General features: G+C 56.0%; 4 protein-coding genes across 15 annotated transcripts in view; 2 read left to right on the forward strand and 2 right to left on the reverse strand.

Moving 5' to 3' along the window:
- The window catches only part of HNRNPM (heterogeneous nuclear ribonucleoprotein M), a 175351-nt gene that overhangs the window by 116497 nt on the left and 34327 nt on the right, over positions 1 to 24527 (reverse strand). The gene's annotated exons all lie outside the window — the stretch shown is intronic.
- On the forward strand, positions 800 to 14170 carry KANK3 (KN motif and ankyrin repeat domains 3). Of its 4 annotated transcripts, none has more exons than XM_057539787.1 (11): positions 800 to 837; positions 4400 to 4516; positions 4903 to 6595; positions 6681 to 6780; positions 6984 to 7181; positions 7290 to 7377; positions 7858 to 8074; positions 12328 to 12470; positions 12599 to 12799; positions 12872 to 12970; positions 13919 to 14170. In XM_057539787.1, the coding sequence occupies exons 3-11, from the start codon at positions 5293 to 5295 to the stop codon at positions 13994 to 13996; spliced, it is 2427 nt and encodes an 808-aa protein (XP_057395770.1). In that variant the 5' UTR covers positions 800 to 837; positions 4400 to 4516; positions 4903 to 5292; the 3' UTR covers positions 13997 to 14170. The 4 variants fall into 4 exon arrangements, with proteins under 4 accessions (XP_057395770.1, XP_057395768.1, XP_057395769.1 ...); XM_057539785.1 differs by having other exon boundaries at positions 806 to 837; positions 5303 to 6595; XM_057539786.1 differs by having other exon boundaries at positions 806 to 837; positions 5303 to 6595; positions 7293 to 7377.
- Positions 14370 to 15579, reverse strand: RPS28 (ribosomal protein S28). Its single transcript, XM_007169040.3, has 4 exons — positions 15439 to 15579; positions 15297 to 15344; positions 14653 to 14786; positions 14370 to 14446 (listed from the first exon to the last, which is right to left on the reverse strand). The coding sequence occupies exons 1-3, from the start codon at positions 15577 to 15579 to the stop codon at positions 14664 to 14666; spliced, it is 312 nt and encodes a 103-aa protein (XP_007169102.2). The 3' UTR covers positions 14370 to 14446; positions 14653 to 14663.
- On the forward strand, positions 15587 to 23526 carry NDUFA7 (NADH:ubiquinone oxidoreductase subunit A7). 2 transcript variants are annotated; one of them, XM_007169041.2, is made up of 4 exons: positions 15587 to 15694; positions 16149 to 16198; positions 19838 to 19987; positions 21378 to 21596. In XM_007169041.2, the coding sequence occupies exons 1-4, from the start codon at positions 15644 to 15646 to the stop codon at positions 21466 to 21468; spliced, it is 342 nt and encodes a 113-aa protein (XP_007169103.1). In that variant the 5' UTR covers positions 15587 to 15643; the 3' UTR covers positions 21469 to 21596. The 2 variants fall into 2 exon arrangements, with proteins under 2 accessions (XP_007169103.1, XP_057395791.1); XM_057539808.1 differs by lacking the exon at positions 21378 to 21596 and adding an exon at positions 23296 to 23526 and having other exon boundaries at positions 15597 to 15694.

Genomic DNA, 24527 nt, shown 5'->3' on the forward strand with positions numbered 1-24527 from the left:
ACCCCTCCTCCCACTTGGCAACCACAAGTCTGTTCTCTATATCTGTGAGTCTGTTTCTTCAACAAACATTTATTAAGTACCTACTGTGTGCTCGGGGCACTGGATGAAACAGGGGCCAAAATCAATCAGTTCCCTGTCCTTATGGGGAGACAGATGGCAAACAAGGAAACAAATAAATAATAGATTTTTTACAGATATTGAAAGTATATAGCTATTAGATTCATAAAACAGAGTGACTGGAAAGATAGTGACTGGAGAAGGTCCACGTTAGGCCTTTAGGGGACTGGAACACACAGGTTGAGCCCCCAAAGGCAGGAGAAGGTGGCCAAGTGAACAGGTGCAGGGAAGAACAGTTCAGGAAGATTGAGTAGCATGCGCAAAGGCGCTGCGGTGGGAAAGATCCAGGATCCAGGTCCCTCACCCAGACACCGGGACAGGAGCGTCAGTCCTTCCAGCTTCCACTCAAGGTATCTTCCAAATACACAAATCCCACCGGGTAAACTGTCCGGCTTAGAGTGTTCCCGAGGCTCCCTGTCCCCTGTGGATCATATCCAAGCTCTTTAGCCCTGAGCTGGGCACCACTCGGCCTCTGCGCTCCCCACTACGGACCCGAACGCCCTCACGGGCAGTCACTCCAGGCCCCACCCCAAGCCACTCCCCACACTCTCAGCGCCGGGACAATGCGGTCCATCCCGCCTCACCATTGGACAGTTTCGGAGAGCATGGAACGCTGGTTGGCTGACGTGGCCGTCAGTTAGAGTCAAGGCCTTGATAACCGGTCCCCGCGCTTCGAGGGGGCGGGCTCGGGTGCGGGCGCGGCTGCGGCTGCGGCTTCAGGTAAAGCGCCAGCTTTCGGGGCACCGATGGGGTCCTGGGGGGATCAGGGTACGCAGCGGGAAGGGGCGCTGCGCTTCTAGCCCCTTTGCGGGCTCAGCGCGCTGCGACGGGGCGGGCGCTGTGTCCTCTGGCTGGGACCCCTCCCACACTGGGAGTCCCGGGTGGGCGGCGAGCAGAGTCGGGGGGCTCTGGATTCTTGAGGTCTCCTACTTCCCGCCCTTCAGGAGCGAAGTGGGGGGTTTTGTTCGCCTCCTGGCGCCGCAACCGACTTCGGGATGCTTTCACAGAGTCCCTCCTGGACAGCTTGGGGACCCGGGTCCATCCCCTCGCTCTGGACCTGAGTGTGTGTGCGTGTGTGTGTGTGTGTGTGGCGGGGGGCGATTCGGAAACGGTGTTGGGGGGAGGGACGGATGGCCCCCGGGCCGGCAGACAATGGACAACGGATGGAACCGCCCGGCGGCGTTTCCTGTAGGAAACTGCTCTGTCTCCGTGAGGCCGTCCTGAGGGGACAGGGGGGTGGGGGGTGCTGACCTCAGTACCTCCCCCTCCCCCCATCATCAGCCTCCACTCCCACTTCAGGGGTCTGAGAGTCCCGCCCCAAAGTTAGGGGGTGCCACCACCCAGAGCCTCAGTCCGGGAAGACGCCCCCTCCCCAAGACCGGGATCTGCACTGCCCGCCTCGTACCCCACCCCTCAGGTTTTGTGAGCACAGCTCGGAGTCCCAAAATAGTCCCTGGGGCGGGAGTGGGGGCGTGTGGCGTGGGCTCTGACGGCCTAATAAGGGGGTCTCAGGCAGAGGATCCGGATCTAACCTTGCCAGCTCGGGCAGGGAGCGGAGGAGAAGGGAGGGCAGTTGCACGCCTCCACTCCGGTGAGGCTGCAGCCCCTGGAGCCGCCACGGTTTGGGCCTGCTCTTCCCATCGGGGACACACGCAGGGGACAGGCGGGAGTGCAGGCTGGGAGGGCCGACCCCCTCTGGCTCTTTGCCCCTCCTGCGGAGGGGAGGGCTGTTTATAGAAGGCCGTCAAGTGGAGGGGTCAATGCAGAAACACTGGCAAAGCTGCTGGGTTCAAATCCTGCTTCTGCCCATGTACGACTTTGGCTGGGTCACTTAATCACTGTGTCTCAGTTTCTCCATCTGCACAATGGGGGAAAGAATAACCTACCTCAAAGGGTTTACCTAGGATTTTTGTTTAAGTTAACACCCATAAATTGCTTAGAATAGAGGCTAGCCCGTAGTAAATGGCAAAAGTCATTGGCATATTTTTATTTACCATTCTTGGGGCATCCACCCATTTTTCAGGTCAGTCTCTGGGTCTGGCTGCTCCAGCTGGTTTGGGTCTTAGGAATGGCTCACAGCTGTTTTTTTGAATTCCCAGGGTCTCAGATTTGGGTGTAACCAGGTCCCTGGAGGGGGGGGGCTGACTCCACGGAGTCACACGGCCAGCTGTGTGTGAGGCAAGCCCAGACCCCTAAGCCCCAGCCCAGGTTTTTTCCATGACCCAGCTCTTCCCTGGCAGTTTCCTGAAAACAAGTCCTGAGAGGCACTGGCTGTCCTCCGTGTTGCCCTGCTGGCCGGCCCCTTACAGCCAGTGTGAGGGGACGGGAAACAGCTGCTTCAGGACTGGAAGTTCCCCGTCACTCTCCCTCCTTGGGGTGGGTTGGGGGAGGTGTCAGGGACCCAGGCTGGACAGAGGTGGTGAGTGGGAGGGTTCCCCCAGCTGTGGAGTAGAATGAGTCAGGTAGACCAATGGGTGCTCAGTTGCTGGTGGGTATTAGGCACGCAGGTGGTCATCAGGAGTGCAAGAGACCAGAAGGGGTGACTGGGAAGGTTGCCAGGTGGTTAGCACAGATGGGCAGTAGGTCAGGAAGAGTACAGATCGGGTCTGGCAGGCACCTGCTGGTGGAGGGCTGGGCAGACAAGAGGTCCCCCCCAGAAGATGAAAGCCCAGTCTGAGGGCATTTCCCATAGGCAATTGACTTAACTGCTTTATGCCTTCATTTCCCCCATCTGGAAAAGGGGGAAACATCCTACCTTGCAGGATTATACTTGTGGGGGTAGCGGTTTACATTTAATCAGGCCAGGCATAGAGTAGACACTCGATACAAGCTGCTTTCCCTTCCCTGAGGGTTTTTCATGTGAGCTCTTCAAAGCACCATCTTTCCTGCCCTATGCTCTCTGAATCAAATTTCTGGACTCAATATTTGTCTTTGTTAAATACCACATTATTAGATGTGGCCCAATCTCCCCAGTTTCTTAGAGCCTCCATCACATCACCTGAAGTGTCTCTATCCCTTTAGCTCTAAGCATAGCCACAGCTCTGGGGTTTTTGTTTGTTTGTTTGTTTTTGTAGTTTTGTTTTTTTCTTTTTGGCCTCAACACATGGCACGGCTTGTGGGATCTTAGTTCCCTGACCAGGGATTGAACTCGGGCCCTCAGCGGTGAAAGCACCGAATCCTAACCACTGGACAACCAGGGAATTCCCTAGCCACAGCTCTGACAACCTGGGTGCTTGTGGTTCCACTACAATCTCTTACAAGCCAAGGGCAGAGCCCTGTGGCACTCCAGTAGAGACATCCCAGGAAGACTGGTATCCATTGATTTGCATCCTTGGTGCATCTGGCCCACAACTCTCCATCATTCCTAAAGGATCTCACAAGTGACCCTGGTATAAATTCAGATGTACATGAGCCCTCGAAGGGCTTCCAACCCTCGCCTTCCTCTTCTGAATGTTCACACTCCACCCCTTTGAGCATCAGTTTCTAATTTTCCCCAGGGACGGAAGAAAACTCAGCAGGTCTGGAATGCACCTCACCCTGTCCCCACCCCAGCTGCTCTTGTTCTCTTGACCATCATCCTCTTTTTTTTTTTTTTGCCACGCCATGTGGCATGCAGGATCCTAGTTCCCCAACCAGGGATCGAACCCTTGCCCTTGCCGTGGAAGCACGGATTCCTAACCACTGGACTACCAGGGAATTCCCCTCTCTTCTCCTTTTGATGCCCTTCCTGCCTCCTCCTGCCCAGCAGGCGGAGGCCTGGCATGTGAGGGTCCCCACAGTCATTCATTCCAAACTTTCTTTTTTCTTTTTTATAAATTTACATATTTAATTTATTTATCTTTGGCTGCATTGGGTCTTCATTGCTGCACGCGGGCTCTCTCAAGTTGCGGTGAGCAGGTGCTACTCTTCGTTGCGGTTCGCGGGCTTCTCATTGCGGTGGCTTCTCTTGTTTCAGAGCATGGGCTCTAGGCGCACAGGCTTCAGTAGTTGTGGCACGAGGGCTCAGTAGTTGTGGCTCACGGGCTCTAGAGCACAGGCTCAGTAGCTGTGGTGCACGGGCTTAATTGCTTCGCGGCATGTGGGATCTTCCTGGACCAGGGCTCGAACCTGTGTCCCCTGCATTGGCAGGCGGATTCTTAACCACTGCGCCACCAGGGAAGTCCCCATTCCAAACTTTCAAGGCCACTTGAGGGAGGAGGGAGGAGGGAGGAGAGGGCCTCTGTGTGTGGGGGGTGTTGGGGTGGTGGTGGAGAGGACCTCTTGGGTCTGTTTACTCACTCAGAGTCCGGACTGACCCCAGAGGCACAGCCAGAGGGACAGGGCCCAGCCCCACTCTCACCCCCTCTGGGGGCTACTCCAGGAAACATGGCCAAGTTTGCCCTGAATCAGAACCTGCCTGGTAAGTGTGCAAAATGGGATTTGCATGTGTACAGATCCACACTTGGCACCCAGATGCAGACACAGCCCTGCAGCTCCCTCCTTTGCAGAGTGGCCAGAGGGCCCTTTATAAAGGTGGACAATGTCATGGCTTAAAATCTGCCTCTGGTGCCCTGTCACAGGTGGAATAAAACTCCATCTCCTCATGGTGGCCCAGAAGGTTCCCCACAGTCTGGTCCAAGCCCACATCTTCTACTCCTCTCCTCCCTCCCTCCCCTCTGCTCTGCACATCCTCGCCACCACCGGCTCTTACTCAGGCCCACCCTGGTCATTCCACCCCAGGGCCTCTGCATGGGCTGTTTTCTTTTAGGAACCTCCTGTCTCAGCTGCTTCCTCCCCCTCATTCAGGGCTCAACTTGTAAGTCCCCTCATCAGGAAATCTGCCCTGACAGCCAGAGCGCAAGTCTGTCAGTTATTCTCTATTTCATCTTGGAATTATTATTATTGCCCTAAGCACCATTTGGAATGACTGTGTTTATCTGTCTCCTATAAGAGGGCAGGGATGCTTGTCTTGTTCACTGCTATGTCCGCAGCACCTAGAAAAGTGCTTGGTACATAGTAGGTGCTCAATTAACGCGTGAACCCTCGACTTCTTGGGAGCAGAGAGGCGTTTAAGCCTTGGGTGTGCAATCCAGGTGTGCAGGGTTTGCTGCAGGTGGAGTCGTGCAGGCGTGTCATGGGGCAGTGGGGACGCGCTCTCCGGGTCTCTCCGGCTTGACGCCCCTCCACGCCCCTATCATGCCCACAGAACTGGGCGGCCCTCGCCTGTGCCCCAGCGCAACTGGGGGAGCTCGCAGCCCGAGTTCGCCCTACTCGGTGGAGACGCCCTATGGCTTCCACCTGGACCTGGACTTCCTCAAGTACGTGGAGGAGCTGGAGCGCGGCCCCGCCGCCCGCCGCGCCCCGGGCCCCCCGCCCGCGCGCCGACCCCGCGCGCCACGGGCCGGCCTCACAGGCGCGCGTAGCCCAGGCGCCTGGACATCTTGCGAGTCCCTGGCCAGTGACGATGGCGGAGCACCGGACGCTCTCTCCCCGGGCGCGCCGTCGGGGCTGATGCTGCCGCCGCTATCGCCGCGCGCACCCGTGCGCAATCCGCGCGTCGAGCACACGCTCCTGGAGACCAGCCGGCGGTTGGAGCTAGCGCAGGCGCACGAGTGCGTGCCCAGCCCCGGCCGCGCGATCCCGCGCAGCCCGCGCGGGTCCGGCCACAGCAGTCCCGCCCCCAACCCGGCCCTGGCCTCGCCCGGCCCTGCGCAACTGCAGCTGGTGCGCGAGCAGATGGCCGCGGCGCTGCGGCGCCTGCGCGAGCTCGAGGAGCAGGCGCGCGCGCTGCCCGAGCTGCAGGAGCAGGTGCGCGCGCTGCGCGCCGAGAAGGCGCGGTTGCTTGCTGGGCGCCGGCAGCCCGAGCCCGACGGGGAGGCCGAGGCGCGCCCGGACAAGCTTGCTCAGCTGCGGCGGCTCACCGAGCGCCTGGCCACCTCTGAGCGCGGCGTTCGCGCCAGGGCCAGCCCCGGGGCTGACGGCCCCGACGGGTCGGCTTCTAGCCTCAGCGAGGGTGCGCTGCAGGTCCTCGACGGGGCGCCCCAGACGCGGGATACAGGCACCCAGACCGTGCCGGAGACTCAAGAGGCGGGAGCCCAGGCGGTGCCCGAGACCCAGGAGGCCGGCGTGGGGGCAGCTCCCGAGACCCTCGAGGCGGAAGCGTGGGTGACGGAGGCTCTGCTGGGGCTGCCCGCGGCCGCCGAGCGCGAGCTGGAGCTGCTTCGCGCCAGCCTGGAGCATCAGCGCGGGGTGAACGAGCTCCTGCGGGGTCGCCTGTGCGAGCTGGAGGAGGCCCGCGAGGCTGCCGAGGAGGCACAGGCAGCCGAGGAGGCACAGGCAGCGGTGGCGGCCCGGCCCCAGCCGTGCGAGGCTGCCACCCAGACCCCGTGGGGTTGTGCCGAGAGGGCCACGCAGACCGAGCCCGCTGTGGAGGCCCCTGCCCTGACGCAGGAGAACCTGCCCGGACCCACGGATGGGGACAGGGCAGTGGCACCCGCGGGTGAGTCCCCCTCCCCGTCCCTCGCTGAGCCCTGGTTTGCTGGCCACCGAATTCGAACTCAGTGTCTTCATCTGATCTCCGCCAGGTACCCTCAAATCCATTATGAAGAGGAGAGACGGTACACCTGGCGCCCAACCCAGCCCCGGACCCAAGAGCCTGCAGTTTGTTGGGGTCCTCAACGGAGAGTGAGCACTTTCCCCCTCCCCATGGCAGCATCTTCTGGGACTGGAATGGGGTTTGAATCCCAGCTCTGCCCCTCGCTCGCGGCGTGGTCTTGGCAAGCCTCAGTGTCCTCATCTGTAAGATGGGAACAGCCACTCCCACCTCTCAGGACTCCAGAATGAGCCCCCAGGGGAGGCTCAGCAGATGCCTCCCACCCTGCCCCCAGGTACGAGAGCTCATCCAGCGAGGGCGACAGCGACAGCGAGGACGGCGCTGCCGAGCTCCCAAGGAGCAGTTCGTCGGGCTCAGGAGACGACAGCGGCGGGGGATCCGACTCCGGGACCCCTGGCCCTCCCAGCGGCGGGGAGGCCCGGGACCCCGAGCCAGAGGCAGAGCCAGAGCCTCAGCCGGGTGCGCAGGGGAGGTGAGCAGCGCCGCGGACACGGAATAGGAACGGCTGCTCTCTTTCCCGTCACCCCACTCCCCATCCCAACCCCTCCTTAGCCTCTCCCTGTCTCCGTCTCCCTGGCAGTAGGTGCGAGCTGAGCCCGCGTTTGAGGGAGGCGTGCGCAGCGCTGCAACGGCAGCTGAGCCGGCCCCGCGGAGTCGCCCGCGACGGTGTGAGTGCGGGGAGAGGCCTTCGCGGGAGTCATAGGCCCGCCAGGGACCTCCTCTGACGCCTACCTAGGGAAGAGCATCGGGTTCTTTAGAGTTAAGAGGGTCCCAAGTTCCGTCACCTCGCGCCAGGGCCCTCCACGGATCCCAAGCTCTCCAAAGGGCTCTTCGCCCCAGGACAGGGCTGATCTTTCCCTGATTCCCCAAAAGGGGTCCGCCCCAAGCCCTAGCCCCACTCCCGGACTCCCCAAAGGCAAGCGCTCACCGCCTTCCGCCACTTCAGCTTCTTCCACAGCCTCTTCCTCAGAAGGGGACCATCCCTGCCCCCTCGAGCAGGATACCCACACTAACTGTACTCCCTCCTCGAAAGGGGCGTGGCCCTAGGGGCGACCATCCTCCCCTGCCTGAGTTCCCAGTCCCGCCCCCACACCCTCCCTGCCACCCCGTCCTGGACCCTCGCCGATGTCTTTCCCCCGTCCTGGCAGGGCGCGGCGCGCCTGGTGGCCCAGGAGTGGTTTCGAGTGTCGAGCCAGCGGCGCTCTCAAGCGGAGTGCGTGGCCGGGGTGCTGGGCGCGGTGGTGCGCCTGGGACGTGAGCTGCTGGAGCACGTGGTGAACCTGACGGATGGCAACGGGAACACAGCCCTGCACTACAGCGTGTCCCATGGGAACCTGGGCATCGCGAGCTTGCTGCTGGACACAGGTCAGCATTGAGGAGGGGTGGGGAGGGCACCAGGGAATAGGGAGCCAGGGAAGGGAGAATCTGGGCAGGTCCTGGCTGGGAGGACCTGGAAAAGGATGCAGAGAAGGGCTGGCCAGGCAGAGGGCACCACTGGTCCTTCTCTGGAGGTTACATGACCCGTTGTGGATAGATTGACCGCTCTGAGCTGTGAGCTCTGCCCTGACCTGCCTCTCACTTTGCAGGGGGAGGGTATTCTGGGCTTTGGGATTGGGTAGACCTAAATGTAGAGGAATTACTTCATCTCACCAGCTTTAGCTTCCTCCTTTGTGAAACGGGGGATGCAATGCCTCCCTCTCTGGGCAACTGTGATAACACCCACTTAGAACAGCGCCAGGCACGCAGGTCAGTCAATGGCCCCCATGCCTTCTGTCCCTGAATCTCCAGCCTTGGCGTTCACCTCGTTCCTGAGCCCCAATATCCATCCACTGCCTCTTCAGCCTCCAGGGGAGGTACTGACTGGTCAGGGCTGTGACTACCTCCCGGGCTGGGACACTGGGCCTGCAGTCCTCCACCACCAGGTTCTGCATTGGCCCCATCTCACACACATTTCTATCATCTGTCTCAATGTTTCCCCCTCTGGAGCAGAGATACACACATTCAGGTGTTGCTGAGCCCACAGACACATATTGAGAGCCTTCCAGGTACCAGTGCAGTGCCAGGATGGGGGTGGGCCACCCCCATGGGACTCACAGCAGAGGGGACAGTGGACAGTAGACAAACTGATTGTCCACCAAGAGCTCTCCTGGGTGTCCTCCTTCAGGTCCAGTGTCCTCTGGGGCCTGCCCTGCCTCTCATTCTCACTGCAGGCTGAGGCAGGTCCTGCTGTCCTATCCCGCATGCCATCCCCCTAAATACACAGATCCATCCCATTTCTGCAGGTCTTGGTGACCGGGGGGGAAGGGCACAGCTGCTCTGGGCTGGACATGGAGCTGGGGCTTGGGAGGAGGGGACAATGCATGAATTCAAAAGGTATTTCCTGGGACTTCCCCGGCGGTCCAGTGGTTAAGACTCCACACTTCCAATGCAGGGGGTGCGGGTTCGATCCCTGGTCAGGGAACTAAGATCCCACATGCTGCGCGGCCAAAAAAAAAAAAAAAAAAAAGGTATTTCCTGGGCAGCTCCTGTCTTTTTCTTTTTTTAAGCTTAAGTTCTTTTCTTTTTTTTTTTTAAATAAATTTATTTATTTATTTTCGGCTGTGTTGGGCCTTCGTTTCTGTGCGAGGGCTTTCTCTAGTTGCGGCGAGCGGGGGCCACTCTTCATCGCGGTGCGCGGGCCTCTCACTGTCGCGGCCTCTCTTGTTGCGGAGCACAGGTTCCAGACATGCAGGCTCAGTTGTTGTGGCTCACGGGCCCAGTTGCTCCGCGGCATGTGGGATCTTCCCAGATCAGGGCTCGAACCCATGTCCCCTGCATTGGCAGGCGAATTCTCAACCGCTGCACCACCAGGGAAGCCCGGCATCTCCTGTCTTAAAGGGGGCTGAGGACTGGGGCTGTGGAGGGTGGCAAGGCAGTCATCTTGGTTGCAAGGCCCGAGGCTCCTTGGATCCTCTTATTCCCTGCATTTGAACACGCCCCCCCCCCCTTCAGCTCCAACTTTCCAGACCTTGCCATGGGCCTTCTGGTTCTCACATGGGTCAGCTCCTCTGGCCCTCCCCTCCCCCAGGACCCAGAGCCCTCAGTGCACCCTCCACGCAGGGGCTGTTTCCTCTCATCTCCCTGGAATGAAGGGCCTGGACATGGCTGTGTCCTCCTTGTTCTTTATCTCCACTTCCAGACCGTTTCCCCTTCCTCCTTTAGTCCCATCTTGGAGCCTCTAATTGATCAGACCACTACTCCCTCTGCCCCTTCTGACTTCTCCCTCTCACCTCGTCACTCTTCATTTCTTGAATCTTAGCTCCTGGCTGGTTCTCCTCCTCTCCAGCCTAATCCTCACCAATATCAGTTTCCTGATGAATGATCCCTCCCACTTCCTGGCTTCTCAGTTACTTTTTTTTTTTTTTTTTTTTTTTCCGGCTATGCCACAAGGCATGTGGGATCTTAGTTCCCCAACCAGGGATCGAACCTGCACCCCCTGCAGTGGAAGCATGGAGTTTTAACCCCTGGACTGCCAGGAAAGTCCCTTCTCAGTTCCTTGAACTACTCCTCTCCCTTCACCCTGACATCAGCCTTACACTTGTAAGGTCACCACAACACCTTGATGTCATCAGTAACTATGCCCCCTCCATAATCTCACTTCCTAGCATTCTCTCCTGAACTCTCACCTTCCAACATCTCAGCTCACTGTCTCCTGTTGCCCAACTCCCACAATCCTTGAACCTCGTGGGACCAGTATCCATTGCTCCCACCCCATTTCACTGTTCTGTCTCCTTGCCTCCTGGCCTATCATTAACTACTCCTTTATGTACCCTTCAAACCCGTCCCCATACCACCCCCTCACCTCAGCCTACTTGCCTGGCAGACCCCAGTGGGGCACACAGTAGACCCTCAAGTGTTTGTTGAATGAATGAATAAGCTTTCATGAACAGGGGCTCTGGGTGTGTGTGGGGGGGAACGGAGATAATTATCAATTTTACTTGATAATTGTCAAGTAAACATAATTTCCAATAGGGGTAAGGGCCATGACAAAATAAAACGAGGAGAGGGAATCAAGAAACAGGGTGATCCTTTAGCTTAGCAAGGCCTCAGGGAAGGGAAAGGGAGAGGGAAAATAGGTGGGTCCCCTGGCTAGCTGCAGAGACCCCACTTTGGTTATTTCTCTGAGCCCCCTTCTGTGCCCAACACCCTCCACCAGGGTCACAGAAGCTTGTGGATGGAATGGACACCTAGAGAGTATGCCACACAACTAGGGAACACCCTTAATCCTGACTTAACCCTTTTACTCCCCAGCCGGTTGTCTCAGATCCCCTCTCACTAGGGCACCCTCTCCATGACCCTGATCCACTCCTTTCCCCAAACCTCTCCCACCCATTCATCTCTGCAGACTGTCCCTAGACTTGTGGAGCTTTCAGAATGGTGGGGTACACGAGCGTTAAACATTCTGGGGAATGAGGTCCAGAAGTAGGTGCTGTGCTGTGAGGAAGAGGGCCAGGATGGTAACAGAACTGACCCCAGAAGAAATGGAGCTGATGTCTGTGTTCAGTTCGGAAGGATGGGCAGCAGTAACCAGGCTGTTAGTTTCCTAGGGCTGCTGTAAAAAAGTGCCACAAAGTACCACAACGTGGGTGGTTGAAAAGAGAAATTCATTTTCTCGCAGAAAGTCCAAAATCAAGACGTTGGCAGGGCTGTTTCCTTCTTAAGGGCTCAGAGGGAGAATCTGTTCTGTGCCTTTCTCCAAGCTTCTGGTGGTTGCCCGCAACCCATAGTGTTCCGTGGCTTATGGCAGCTTGTCTTCTCTGCCTTCTGCATCACATAGCTCTTTGTCTTTGCTTCTTCTGAGGATACCAGTCATATGGAATTAGGGCCTACCATAATGACCTCATCTTAACTTGATTATGGTTTGCAAAGATCTTATTTCCAATTAAGGCCACATTCACAGGTACTGGGCGTTAGGAGTTCAACATATCTTTTGGCGGGGCGGGGTGGGGGGTCGGACACAATTCAATCTGAACATAGGCTTGGGGGAGAAAGGACAACTCTAGAGGAAGGAACAGAAGTTGATAACAGAGCCTCAGAGGCGGTGGTGAACAACGGCCTGTATTCCAGGTGCAGTGGGGAGACACAGGAGGGCTCTAAATAGGTGACGGGGCCAAATTTCTTTTGATCTCTTTCTGGCTGCTGCATGGAAACTGGAGTGGACTTGGACACCAGGGGGGTCCGGCTGGCATTTCTCTGGGGGATCAACAGTGGTGGCTTGGTGGGTAGTAGCCGTGAAAATAGAGACGTCCATTTATCTCATTTATCGAGCAGCTACTAGGTGGCAGGTATTACTCTAGGTACTGGGGGATACAGCAGCAGACAGAACGAAGCCCCCAACACAGTTTGAAATAGGGAGGTGAGGAAACTTCACTGAGATGAGATGCGAGCAGAACCCTGAAGGTAAGGGAGGAGCCATGTGGATCTTGGGGGGAGAGCTTTGTAGGCAGAGGGACCAGTAAAATCACGCATGACCCTCAGTGACCAACCTGACTGAACAAATGAACCTGAGGCTTGGAGGGAGGCGAGTGGACTAGGGGGTGTCGGCTTCTTGGTGGACTGACCCCTCTTCTCTCTCCCAGGGGTCTGCAAGATTGACCACCAGAATCGAGCTGGCTACTCCGCCCTCATGCTGGCCGCACTCACCTCTGTGGGGCGAGAGGAGGACATGGCCGTGGTCCAGAGGCTCTTCCGCATGGGCAGTGTTAATGCCAAGGCCAGCCAGGTGTGTAGATACCTCCTCCCTGGCTCCAAGTCCAGGGGTCTTTTCCACTTCTGGAGCCAGATGTCTGTGACCCCCACCTTTCCCCCAGAGCCCACACCAGCCCTGTCCCCTTCTTTCCCATTCCCCAGACGGGACAGACAGCCCTCATGCTGGCCATCAGCCACGGCCGCCAGGACACGGTAGCGGCCCTGCTGGCATGTGGGGCAGATGTGAACGTGCAGGATGCAGATGGGGCCACAGCGCTGATGTGCGCCAGCGAGTATGGGCGCCTGGACACTGTCCGGTTGCTCCTGGCCCAGCCAGGCTGCGACCCCGCCCTCCTGGACAACGTGAGCCACCATGGGGCTGGTGGGGTAGTCACACCTTGGTTCAGGGACCTGACTGTCCCTATCGTCCCTCAGGAGGGCACCAGTGCCCTGGCCATTGCCCTGGAGGCTGAGCAGGACGAGGTGGCCGCCCTGCTGCACGCCTACCTGAGCTCCAGCCAGCCCGGTCCCCCGGTGAGTGCAGCCCCAGCCCCAAGAGACAGCTTCCCAGCTGCACAGCTCAAGGATCCCAAGTGAGCCCCAGGAAGGTGGCTTCTCTTCATGCACCCCGGGGGAGTACCAGGGGTGGGGAAGCTGCGTCTGAATTCTATGTGGCTGGGATTTGATGTTCAACCTGCAGAACACCCAAGGGCTAGACACACCTTCACTTACCAGGTCATGAACCTGAGGCCTCCAGAGGGGACATGCCGTAATAAGGTCAGAGTAGAGCTGTCAGACCTAGGTCAGACCATGTCGTGTCAGTGGACTGCCTGTTACTGCCCCCAGGGAGGCTCACAGCAAAGGAATAAGGGGCCCTTTAGAGTGAGGGGGCAGGGGAGGGGGTGCAGGCTCCCCACAAGTCAAGAGCTTCAGGGTTGGAGACGATGAGTTTGCCCGCAGCAGGCAGGAAGGGCTGGTTTGGGGGCAGAGCACTCAGTTTGTCCCCAAGGGGGAGAGGCTTATGTTCAAAAGGCAAGTGCCAGGCTGTTCTCAGCACTTTCATAATTAAAAATCATCCTGGGACTTCCCTGGCAGACCAGTGGTTAGGACTCCGCACTTCCATTGCAGGGGGCACGGGTTCAATCCCTGGTCAGGGAACTAAGATCCCACATGCCTCACAGCGCGGCCACGAAGCAAAACACCAACTCATGCTGTGAGCCTAGCCGTCCCGCACTCTCCTGTAGAGATGGGGGAAAGGAGCCAGGGAGGCCAAGTGCCTCTTCCAGGTCACATGGGACAGAGGCAGGATTCAAGCCCAGGTGCTCTGGCTCTGCTGTAAAAGATGGGGTTCCTGCTTAGGCAAGGTCAGTGGACAGAGGCAAGACCTCCACTAGGCTAAGCAGCCCTGAGTCTAAGGGGGCTGAAAGCCAGTGTCCTGCCTACAGGAGACTGACAGGAGCCCCCCTCAACCTCTCTCACCAGCTGCCCTCTGACTGCCCCACGGCCAAGCCTAGTGAAGGAGGCTGCAGTGACGGTGGAGAGGACCCCCAACCTCAGTGATTGGCCTGACACACTGGACCTGGATTGGGGGAGAGCTTTCCCTCACCCACCTCGACCTCGGGGCACAGCAAGGGTCAGGGTCCACAGGGAGGGGCTCAGCTTGAACTCTGCAGGGTGAGGTGGGGCCTGAGGCACTCTGGTCCACTCACTCACTCCTCCAACCTTCTTCCTTAATAAAACATTCCTAACTCAGCTTGTCTTGTTTTGGAGATACACACAGACAGGAGGTTCTCCCTCCTCAAAAAGAAAACGCGTTGTTGGGGAAGACAACCCCCCCGCCCCACTTCCAGAGTGCAGTGGGTCAGTGCAGACCATCTGGGGGTCCCATGGGAGAGTTTTGTAAGCTTAGTGGCAACCCAGACAAAACCCCAAGTTTACACAGAATATAAACGCTTTATTAACAGCAGATCATCCTCGTGGGCCAGGTGGTCGACCCAGACATCCAGGACCCTGTAAACAAACCCAAGTATGAGATGCCGACAAGTCCCCCTCAGCAAGTGGCAAACTCCCTCCCCCGTCTTGCCAATCTCAGCAAACCCTTTCTTCACACCCCGCCACCGAGAGCCCCTCATCAGTATGCTTGGCGAAACCTCCCTACCACCAGCCAAAGGTCTAACAGGAACCTACTCTGTTTCCCACTCCAGTTGTGCACTCACCAGTCCCAAGTTCAGCGCAGCCTCCGAGCCTCTCGCTCTGACTCCAATAGGGTGAGCACGTCGCCCTCGCGCACGGGGCCTTTCACGTTTCGGATGATGGAGCGGCTCGTGTCATCCATGAATTCTACGCGCACCTATGGGGTTGACGGGGGCGGGGGGGGGGGGACCGGGAAGAAGTCAGGGTCGGCCACAAACTCGCACCGTGGGATAGACAGCTGATTTAGATTCAGAGAACACACTTAAAAAGGGGACTGAGCCTGGGAAGTAGATCTGGGCTGGGAGAGAAGCCGGAGAGGGGCCGAGGCGTGGAGAACAAAGCTCTCGAGCACCAGAAAAAGCCACTGGTGGGGGACAACTGCCGCTCTGGGCCCGTCGGGGACGGGAGCACAATCGTGAGGCGTGGAGCTACACAGTGGTCGTTGGGATTGGCTAAGCCAGGAGAACGAGGTATGTCAGAACCCGAGGAAAGAGGTCGACCGAGCCCAGACCCGGTGGGCAAGGCCTCGGCAAAGGCTCGGACCCTCCGTGAGCTTTGGGAAAAAAGGTACGTATCGGTTCTCAGGTACCAGGGCACAGAAGTCATCATCGGAGACTCAGACCCCAGAGCCCCCCCAAGCCCCCGCCTCCTCGTCTCTCCAGCTCACCTGCGTGCACTGTCCCTGCGAACCGGTCCTGCCCAGCACCTTGGTGACCTGGGGTAAAGAAGCTGGGATCAGATCTGGACCACCCGGTTCCCCTACTCCTTCCTCCCTCATCCGGGCCCTCAAACCCGGGCTTCCGCCTCACCCTGGCAAGCTTGATGGGCTGCACACGGCTCGTATCCATGATGGTGGCGCGGCGCCTGTCGGGCGTAGAGGAGTCACGTGCTTCGGAGAGAACGTTTATAAGGCGTCCTAACCCCGCCCACTCCCGCTCTCGCGAGACCATACTCCATGTTCCCAGCAGTCCTCGCGGGAGAGACGTCACCGGCGCCCTTCAGCGCAGGGGAAAGATGGCGTCTGCTACCCGTTTCATCCAGCGGCTGCGGAACTGGGCATCCGGGGTGCGCGGGGCGGGAAGGGCTGCACTGGGGAGGGTGGGGCTGTGGGCTCCGTGCGCCCCGGACACGCTCACGTTACTCACCCCGCTCCTGCACCTCTGGGGCTGAGGCCAGTGGTGCCGAGATTCCCCTAATAAGACGGGACCCCGCGCTCAGCCCGGAACCTCCAACTCTTGACCCTTTCAGCCCAGGGCACGCCCACCTCCACCCCCAGCCCTTGGCCCTCTCTTGGCCGGGGTCCCACTCAGGCCTGGGATTTACCTAGTCCTTCTTAGCTTTGGATCTTGTGGCCCCAGCCCCCAGCTTTCCTGTTCACCGCCAGGGCCCATATCCTTGTCGCCAAATGCCCATCTCCCGCCTTCCCTTCATTTGTCCAGCCCCGGACTGCCCCAGGTTCGCTGGCCTTCTCTTCTGGGGTGCCCTGCGGGCTGACCTCCTTCCTCTCTTTCTCCCACAGCAAGACTTGCAGGCGAAGCTGCAGCTGCGTTACCAGGAGATCTCCAAGCGGTGAGCAAGCCCCGCTCGCTGCCCGGACTGCAATCCTGTCCTTCTTCCATCAAAAACAAAACCCCTGTTCTTTTAGACCCCTGAAACACTGGGCTGAAATCCTGCCTCCAGCCGCCTAGCTTGCTGTGGAGGCAGAGGTTTGCCTTTAATCTTGCTGGACTATGTCGGAGAGTGGTGCTCGTGGAACAACCATTTGGGGCGTGAATTATGAGTGGGAATCCTCAGTGTGATTTGCAGGGTGGCCCTGCTGGTTAGTCTTATCATCCCCAAGCTACACATGAAAATATTTGAGGCTCGGAGAGACTAAATCATTTGCTTAAAATCACTCAGAAGCCAGCAAGTGACAGCTGGGATTTGAACCCAGAAGTGTCTTGATTTCAAACCCATTTGAGTCCAAAAATTACTTGACATTTACAAACCCCTGCTGTGTCCTCAGCCCTCTGGGATACCAGTGCGAACAGGAAAAATTCTTCTCACTCTTTTCATGGAGCTCATATCCTGGGGAGGAGGGAGAAACATAACATAGTAGGGAAATAAACACAACAAGTAAAATACATTGTTCTAGAATGCTCTGAAGACAAAACAAAGTGAATAAGCTGGAGGGTGGCTACCTCAGATCAGGTAATCAGGAAAGGCCTCAGGGATTGACATTTGAGTCACCTGAAATGCCAAAGGATAGTTATTAAAGAAAACATTCCGGGCAGAGGGAGCAGTAAGTGCCAAGGCCGTGCAGCCCGACAGAGCCAGAAGTAGGAAGGAGGCTAGTGTGGCTGAAACACTTTGAGGAATGGGGAATAGCGGTATGTGTGAGTGGCAGGCAAAGGTAAGGCAGCCATGGAGGGTTAGCATGAAAAGAAGAACAATAACATTAAAATAACCAAATCTATGTGAATGCCTACATGTTGTGACTGATTCCAAATATCAAAAGTTTTAAATTGCTTTTCCATCCAGGGTACTTGATACAGTTGAGGAAACAGTTTTGTAAAATTTTCAGCCTTTTTTTTTTAAAAGGATAATGGCGCCCCCTAGTGATTCATTTAGGCCTTTCCGTTGGGCGCTGGTTCTTTTTATCCTTTCTCTGCTCGTTTTCTGTTGGTCCCTGCCCAACAGAGGGTCATCTCTGCACTCCAGGGGCTGAGCAGATTCTAACTTCAACACAGGATATTGCTTTTATTTATTTTATTTTATGTACTTAAAAAAATTATTTATTTATTTATATAAACTTATTTATTTATTTATTTTTGGGTGTGTTGGGTCTTCGTTTCCGTGCGAGGGCTTTCTCTAGTTGCGGCGAGCGGGGGCCACTCTTCATCGCGGTGCGCGGGTCTCTCACTGTCACGGCCTCTCGTTGCGGAGCACAGGCTCCAGACGCGCAGGCTCCGTAGTTGTGGCTCACGGGCCTAGTTGCTCCGCGGCATGTGGGATCTTCCCAGACCAGGGCTCGAACCCGTGTCCCCTGCATTGGCAGGCAGATTCTCAACCACTGCACCACCAGGGAAGCCCTATTTATTTATTTATTTTTGGCTGCGTTGGGTCTTCATTGCTGCGCACGGGCTTTCTCTAGTTGCAGCAAGTGGGGGCTACTCTTCGTTGTGGTGCGTGGGCTTCTCATTGCGGTGGCTTCTCTTGTTGCGGAGCACGGGCTCTAGGTGCGCGGGCTTCAGTAGTTGTGGTTCACGGGCTCTAGAGCTCAGGCTCAGTAGTTGCAGCGCATGGGCTTCGTTGCTCCGTAGCATGTGGGATCTTCCTGGACCAGGGCTCGAACCCATGTCCCCTGCATTGGCAGGCAGATTCTTAACCACTGCGCCACCGGGAAGTCCTATTTGATTTTTTTTAAAGTTTTAAAAAATATATTTGTTTATTTATTTTTGGCTGCATTGGGTCTTCGTTGCTGCGCGCGGGCTTTCTCTAGTTGCGGCGATCAGGGGCTACTCTTCGCTGAGGTGTGCAGGCTTCTCATTGCGGTGGCTTCTCTTGTTGCAGAGCATGGGCTCTAGGCGCTCGGGCTTCAGTAGTTGTGGCACACGGGCTCAGTGGTTATGGCACACGTGCTTAGTTGCTCTGTGGCATGTGGGATCCTCCCAGACCAGGGCTCGAACCCGTGTCCCCTGCATGGACAGGTGGATTCTTAACCATTGCGCTACCAGGGAAGTCCCTAATTTATTTTTTATTTATTAAAAAACATTTTTTTGGCTGTGCCGCACAGCTTGTGGGATCTTAGTTCCCTGACCAGGGATCGAACCCGGGCCATAGCAGTGAAAGCGCCGAGTCCTAACCACTGGACTGCCAGGGAATTAGGATACTGCTTTTAATATTAAGTTTTTAAACTTTGTTTTTATCTGTATTTCTTTTTTTTCCTTTGGTACAATGACTATCATTTGTTTTAAGAAAAACTTAAGTCCTGGCAAAATGATTATCAGAAAAAAGTTGGTTAAAAACCCAGATGAGGGACTTCTCTCGTGGTGCAGTAGTTAAGAAACCGCCTGCCAATGCAGGGGACACGGGTTCGAGCCCTGCTCCGGGAAGATCCCACATGCCGCGGAGCAACTAAGCCCGTGCACCACAACTACTGAGCCTGAGCTCTAGAGCCCGGGAGCCACAACTACTGAAGCCTGCACGCCTAGAGGCCGTGCTCCGCAACAAGAGAAGCCACCGCAATGAGAAGCCCGCGCACTGCAACGAAGAGTAGCCCCCGCTCGCCGCAACTAGAGAAAACCCATGCACAGCAAAGAAGACCCAATGCAGCCAAATAAATAAATTTTTAAAAAACAAACAAAAAAACACAGATGAATGAGAACCCGATCTGTTTATGATTTTTCTATCTTTTCTGCCCTCCCCCTCTGCAATGGTTTCCAGGGAAGCTCATCTTTTGTTAGCGATTTTGTTTGTTTTTTTTTTGTTAGCGTCTTTTGTTAGCGAGGTTAGCGATTCGTTTTCAGGCCTCAAACTTTGTATATTGACCCCAGGGTTTAGTCCAAGCGAGGATAGAGCTCTGTTCACTCCCCCTCTGGCGGCAGCGACCACGAGGTGGCAGCAGAGACCTCAGAGGACAAAATGCTCTTTGAGTAATAAGGCTTGATCCCCGTAGAGTTCTTCAGAGAGTTCCGGAGAGAACTGGAAACCCAGAGGTTCTGCAGCCTGGCCTTTGGGGACAAAGCCCCTCAGAATGAGCCAAGTCTGGGGTTGTTTCCCAAGCGTTTGCTGACCATGATTACTTGGTAGGTGATGGGCAGAGCCCCAGGCCCCAGCCTCTTCATTTCCCGAGGACCTGCGGTGGAAATGAGGCCAGCTGCCAAGCTCTGGGCCATGGAGGAGTGGGAACAGGCCTCCCTCATGAAAGGGTCTTCCATACCCGCCACATTTGGGGCAGGTCGGGGACCTGTGGTGGGGCAGACCCAGGCCTGGCCTTCCAGCACCTTCACATCCAGTGCAGGGGCTCCCACCTGGTTCTGGGCATTGGACCCTCCCCAGGCATATGGTCATGGCATTGTATCAAGGGATACCCCTGGCCTGCAGCACATCCCAGGGGCTGCCGACCCCAAGCCTCGTGACTGAGGTGATGGGCCCATGTTCCAGCCCAGCCACGCAGTGAGAACGACTTGTCATTTTTGTTTCAGTGCCCATGTTCTTTCTCCTCAGAACTCAGCCTCCTCCCAAGCTCCCCGTGGGCCCCAGCCACAAACTCTCCAACAATTACTACTGTACACGTGATGGCCGCCGGGAAGCCACGCCGCCCTCGATCGTCATGTCCTCACAGAAGGTGCTGGCGTCAGGGAAGCCAGCAGAGAGGTGAGGATGCCTCAACACCCCTCCTGCGACCAGCCGTCTCTCCTGCTTGTGCTTTTCAAGGTCCCAAGTCTGTTGAGCATCAACTGTGGCAGGAAATATACTGCCGGGGGCTTTTCATCTGAGAGCTCATGAATCCCTACCCACCCTGGGTGGGTTTCCTGCAAAGCAGAGGAATCTCCAAGGGCCCTTCAAGGGCCTTGGAAGAAGCCCAGGCATTGTTGTTTTTGTAATTTTATATTCTTCTTAAAGAGAGAATTGTATAAACCTCAGGCCCCTCAAAACCCACTTTGGTCTCTGGCCTCAGGCATTGTCTTTTAATTAAACAGGAACAATAATGTTATTTACTTTAGAGAGTTCTGCTGGGACAGAATCCCACAGACTGGGTGGCTTATAAACAACAGAAAATTGTTTCTCGTAGTTCTGGAAGCTGGGAAGTCCAAGTTCAAGGTCCCTGCAGATTCAGTGTCTGGCACTTGCTTGATTTATAGATGGTATCCTTATTTTTGCCACACCACGCAGCACATGGGGTCTTAGTTCCCCAACCAGGGATCGAACCCATGCCCCTTGCAGTGGAAGCGCTGAGACCTAACACTGGACCGCCAGGGAAGTCCCCATAGATGGTATCTTTTTGCCATGTCCTCACATGTTGGAAGGGACAAGAGGTCTCTAGGGTCTCTTATAAGGGCACTAACGCCATTCATGAGGGCTTCACCTTCATGATCTAGTCACCTCCCAAAGGCTCCACCCCATAACATCATTACGCTGGGGCATAGGATTTCAACATATGGATTTTGTGGGGACACATTCTGTCTATAGCAGAGTCGTTATGAGGATTAATCCTCATAATTAAAATCTGTAAGCTCAGGAATGGAGTCAGTGCCATATCTGCCTCCTGATAACTCCATGAGTTAGGCAGTGATGGCCCCTGCTGCAGAAGAAGAAATTGAGGCACAGAGAGGCCAAGTGACCTGCCTGGGTCACACAGCTGGCGGGTAGTAGAAGCATGATTTCAAAGCAGTTTGCCCAGACCCCCAGTGGTGGTCCTTGGCCCTTCTGCCAGTGTCCTGTTCTGGGGCAGCGGGAGTGGGGTGCGAGTGGGAAGGGGTGCTGGAGGAGGAGCCCAGCTATTCATGGTGGTTCTGGGACCAGGAGCCAAGGCACGCCGACCAGGGGTTCACGCGGGGCTCGGGGCAGAAAGGGGGCTTGTCAGCTCACCCTTTGGGGGACCCCATTGGAGGGCTCTGGACATTCTGAAACACCCTGCACTCTGGCCTCCAGATCCATGGTGTCAGCAGATGTGTTCCTGCCGGGGCAGGGGGGTCTCCCTCAGCTTCCTCCACACCGTTCTTCGGAACCCTGGGCCTAACTCAAGTCTGTTTTCATCTTCCAGCTCGGCTGTAGCAGCCACTGAGAAGAAGGCTGTGACGCCAGCTCCTCCCATAAAGAGGTGGGAGCTGTCCAAGGATCAGCCTTACCTGTGACACTGTGCCCCAGGGCGCCTGGCTAAGCCCTCAGGGCCACTGGAATGCTTCCTCTTCCTTGGACTTTGGATTCCCTCTGGGGAGAACGTGACCTAATTTATAAAAAATATATATTGAGTTCTCCAGAATCGCTTCTGTTTTTCCTTTTGAAAGGACACACGGGCTTACTTGAATTTCAGGGTGAAGTTGGTGCCGAATCTCTTAATCTCATGAACGTTCCAGGAGCAGGGGAGGATAGTGGTTCTCGAGCTCCAGGGTGACGTGCTGTCACTGGGCACAGAGATGTCACCGTCCCTTTCTCAAGGGCCTGGCTCTAACTCTGAGAGTGTCAGAGCGCGTTCCAGGACCTCTGGGTGTTTGGGGGCACTGACTGTAAAGGACAGTGCGGCGGAACAAAAACGGCTCGCTTCCCTCTCTCCCGAGAGCTCTCCTAGCCATTGCTTGTGCGGACATTCACCAGCAGCCTCCCAGTGCGGCCCCCGCCTGACCTTGACCACCCTGCCGCTCAGCAGGGACGGCAGAGGACCGTGAGGTGGCTCACAGAGAAGGCTCACCTAGGCCAGTGGGGAAAGGCCTCCCTGAGCCAGGAACGTTTCTGTGTGGGCCTGGGGGGCACGAGGGAGAGTCAGCCCAGGAAAGGAAGGGGCTTCTTTCTGTGGAGGAATAAGCAGGGAGTGAAAGCTGAAAAGGAAATGGCCTTGATTTGGTTGTAGGAGCGAAGGGGAGCCACGCAGTGACCTCAGGTGGGGGAGTGTTGTGGCTGCCCTGTGGAAGAACCCCAAACCCATCAGTAGGTGAAGATCAGCTGTATGCCAGGAGAGTGTTGAGGCTGGCCCGCCCTTTGGAAGCTTGGAGCAAGGCAGGAAAAGGGTCACAGTCCCAGGAGGAGGTATAAGTGCCCCAAGAGTGGGTGGTACAAATGCTAAATGCTTATGAGAAGAAAAGGCTGGGAAGGCTTCCTGGAGGAGGTGGGATTCTGGTTGGAACAAAGGGTGAATTCGATTCAGAAAGATCAGGAGGGCTGGGCAGGGTGTGCAGAGGCCACAAGGAGGGTAACGCTGGAGGGCTTTTTTTTTTTTTTTAATTTTATTTATTTATTTATTTTTGGCTGTGTTGGGTCTTCCTTGCTGCACGCGGGCTTTCTCTAGTTGCGGCGAGCGGGGGGGCTACTCTTCATTGCGGTGCGCGGGCCTCTCATTGCGGTGGCTTCTCTTGCTGCGGAGCATGGGCTCTAGGGGCACAGGCTTCAGTAGCTGTGGCTCGCAGGCTCTAGAGCACAGGCTCAGTAGTTGTGGCGCACGGGCTTAGTTGCTCCGCGGCATGTGGGATCTTCCCGGACCAGGGCTTGAACCCGTGTCCCCTTCATTGGCAGGTGGATTCTTAACCACTGTGCCACCAGGGAAGTCCTGGAGGGCTTTTAAAGACCCCAGGCAAAATGTGCCATTGAAAGTTCCTGAACAAAGTTTTATGACCCAGCCCCCTTCTGCCAAGTGAGGTAGCAGTGAAAAGATGGTTGTCAATGAGGATGCGGGCCCTCACTAGACACCGCATCTGCTGGCGCCATGGTCTTGGACTTCCCAGTTTCCAGAACCGTGAGAAAATAAATTGTTGTTTACTGTATAAGCCAAAAAGAAAAAGAAAGAAAAAGATTTATGACCCAGACTTGAAGTTTGGCGAGGGAGTGCAGTAGGAAAGAGGTCTGACACCTCTTGAGCACTTCCTCTATTCCAGGTACCGTTCTAAATGCGTTATATCTGTGATCTTGGTTCCTTCCCGGAGCAAGCCTGTGAGGTTATAGCTGTTGTCAAACCCTTGTACCCTCAACAGAAGAACAGGCGTGGAGAGACAAAGAACTCTCAGGCTCACTGAGAGATGGCCCTGAACCCAGCCGCTGATGAGTCTGCACTCAACCGCTACATATAGTCAGCTGGGTAAATCCACAACTTCTTCACTTTTTCTCCCTGGACTACAGATGCCAACCTCACAGGTGGTGTGGGACGCTCCCCTCCCCTCCCTTCCCCTCCCGCAGGCAGTCCTATTTGCTGCCCTTTCCAACTGCCTCTGCACCAGTGCACCTTTGCCTCTTACCCCATGTCTCCTGGGAATTGGAGATTCTTATGAAAAAAAAAATATATATGTATATATATACATACACTCCAGATGCAGCTATAATCTCTAACCCTTTTGAATAAGCATGCCATCAACCTGCAAATAGAGGCCCTTCTGTGAAAATCTGGCCGCTTTAGTGTTGCTTCACGGGAAATTTGCACAGCTGTTACAACGCTGAGGACAGTGACTTGTCGTCTGGGGCACCTGCTGGCAGTAGCGCTGCTTCTCCTAGGGGCAGAGCTGTAGATAAAATATTTATTTTGAAGAAGAAAACAGCAGCCAGTTGGATAGAAAACCTGCAGAAGGTTTGTATTTTATGTGCCTACGGGGTGAGCGTGAGAAGAGAAAGCCCAGGCTGCTTTCGCCTGTCTTGTTCCCAGAGTAAAGTATAAGACCCGCCTCCCTCTGAGGAGCCGATGCGGATTATGAGGTAGTGAGCGTCTGTGAGAACATCCAGGTGCAAGGGACAGAGGACCCAGGATGAAAGCGGAGAACCGACATTTCCTTCATTTATTCACCAAATATTTAAGAGCCTGCTATGTGTCAGGCTCTGTTCCAGGCACTGGGGATACAATGAGCAACACAGCATTCCTGTCCTCCTGGGCCTGACATTCTAGTGGGGAATCAGACAATAAACCAAATTAAATATATAAGTCGGGCGCTCAAGAGAAGCAGGAGGAGGGCGTGCCTGAGGGAAGTGGCTGTCATATTAAATAGGATAATTAGGCAGGAGTATTTGGTGCATGTGGAATGTTAAATATTGTAAGTAGACAAGACTTGTCGGTACTAGTTCGTTTGCACCTCCAGAAGTTTCTAATTTCAAATAGGACCAATACCTTTCGATATACCTTGTCACAGGGAAAAGTGGGAAAGCCTCAAATAGTGGGTCCCCTCGCATTCGGACATTTACGGTACCCATAGCGCGGGGCCGCCGCGGGCCCCGCCCCGGG

The sequence above is a fragment of the Balaenoptera acutorostrata genome, chromosome 2 (assembly GCF_949987535.1).
Source record: "Balaenoptera acutorostrata chromosome 2, mBalAcu1.1, whole genome shotgun sequence".
NCBI lineage: Eukaryota > Metazoa > Chordata > Mammalia > Artiodactyla > Balaenopteridae > Balaenoptera > Balaenoptera acutorostrata.

What these genes read in the sequence shown, in the direction of transcription:
- KANK3 (XM_057539785.1), top strand. Translation starts at nt 4,483, where the DNA reads ATGGCCAAGTTTGCCCTGAATCAGAACCTGCCTG. An exon ending in CAGCCGGGTGCGCAGGGGAG is followed by an intron (nt 7,182 to 7,289) that starts GTGAGCAGCGCC and finishes TCTCCCTGGCAG; the next exon opens with TAGGTGCGAGCTGAGCCCGC. An exon ending in GCGGAGTCGCCCGCGACGGT is followed by an intron (nt 7,378 to 7,857) that starts GTGAGTGCGGGG and finishes CCGTCCTGGCAG; the next exon opens with GGCGCGGCGCGCCTGGTGGC.
- RPS28 (XM_007169040.3), bottom strand. Translation starts at nt 15,579, where the DNA reads ATGGTCTCGCGAGAGCGGGAGTGGGCGGGGTTAGGACGCCTTATAAAC. An exon ending in AGCCCATCAAGCTTGCCAGG is followed by an intron (nt 15,345 to 15,438) that starts GTGAGGCGGAAG and finishes TCTTTACCCCAG; the next exon opens with GTCACCAAGGTGCTGGGCAG. An exon ending in CGCAGGGACAGTGCACGCAG is followed by an intron (nt 14,787 to 15,296) that starts GTGAGCTGGAGA and finishes TCAACCCCATAG; the next exon opens with GTGCGCGTAGAATTCATGGA.
- NDUFA7 (XM_007169041.2), top strand. Translation starts at nt 15,644, where the DNA reads ATGGCGTCTGCTACCCGTTTCATCCAGCGGCTGCGGAACTGGGCATCC. An exon ending in TACCAGGAGATCTCCAAGCG is followed by an intron (nt 16,199 to 19,837) that starts GTGAGCAAGCCC and finishes CTTTCTCCTCAG; the next exon opens with AACTCAGCCTCCTCCCAAGC. An exon ending in TCAGGGAAGCCAGCAGAGAG is followed by an intron (nt 19,988 to 21,377) that starts GTGAGGATGCCT and finishes TTCATCTTCCAG; the next exon opens with CTCGGCTGTAGCAGCCACTG.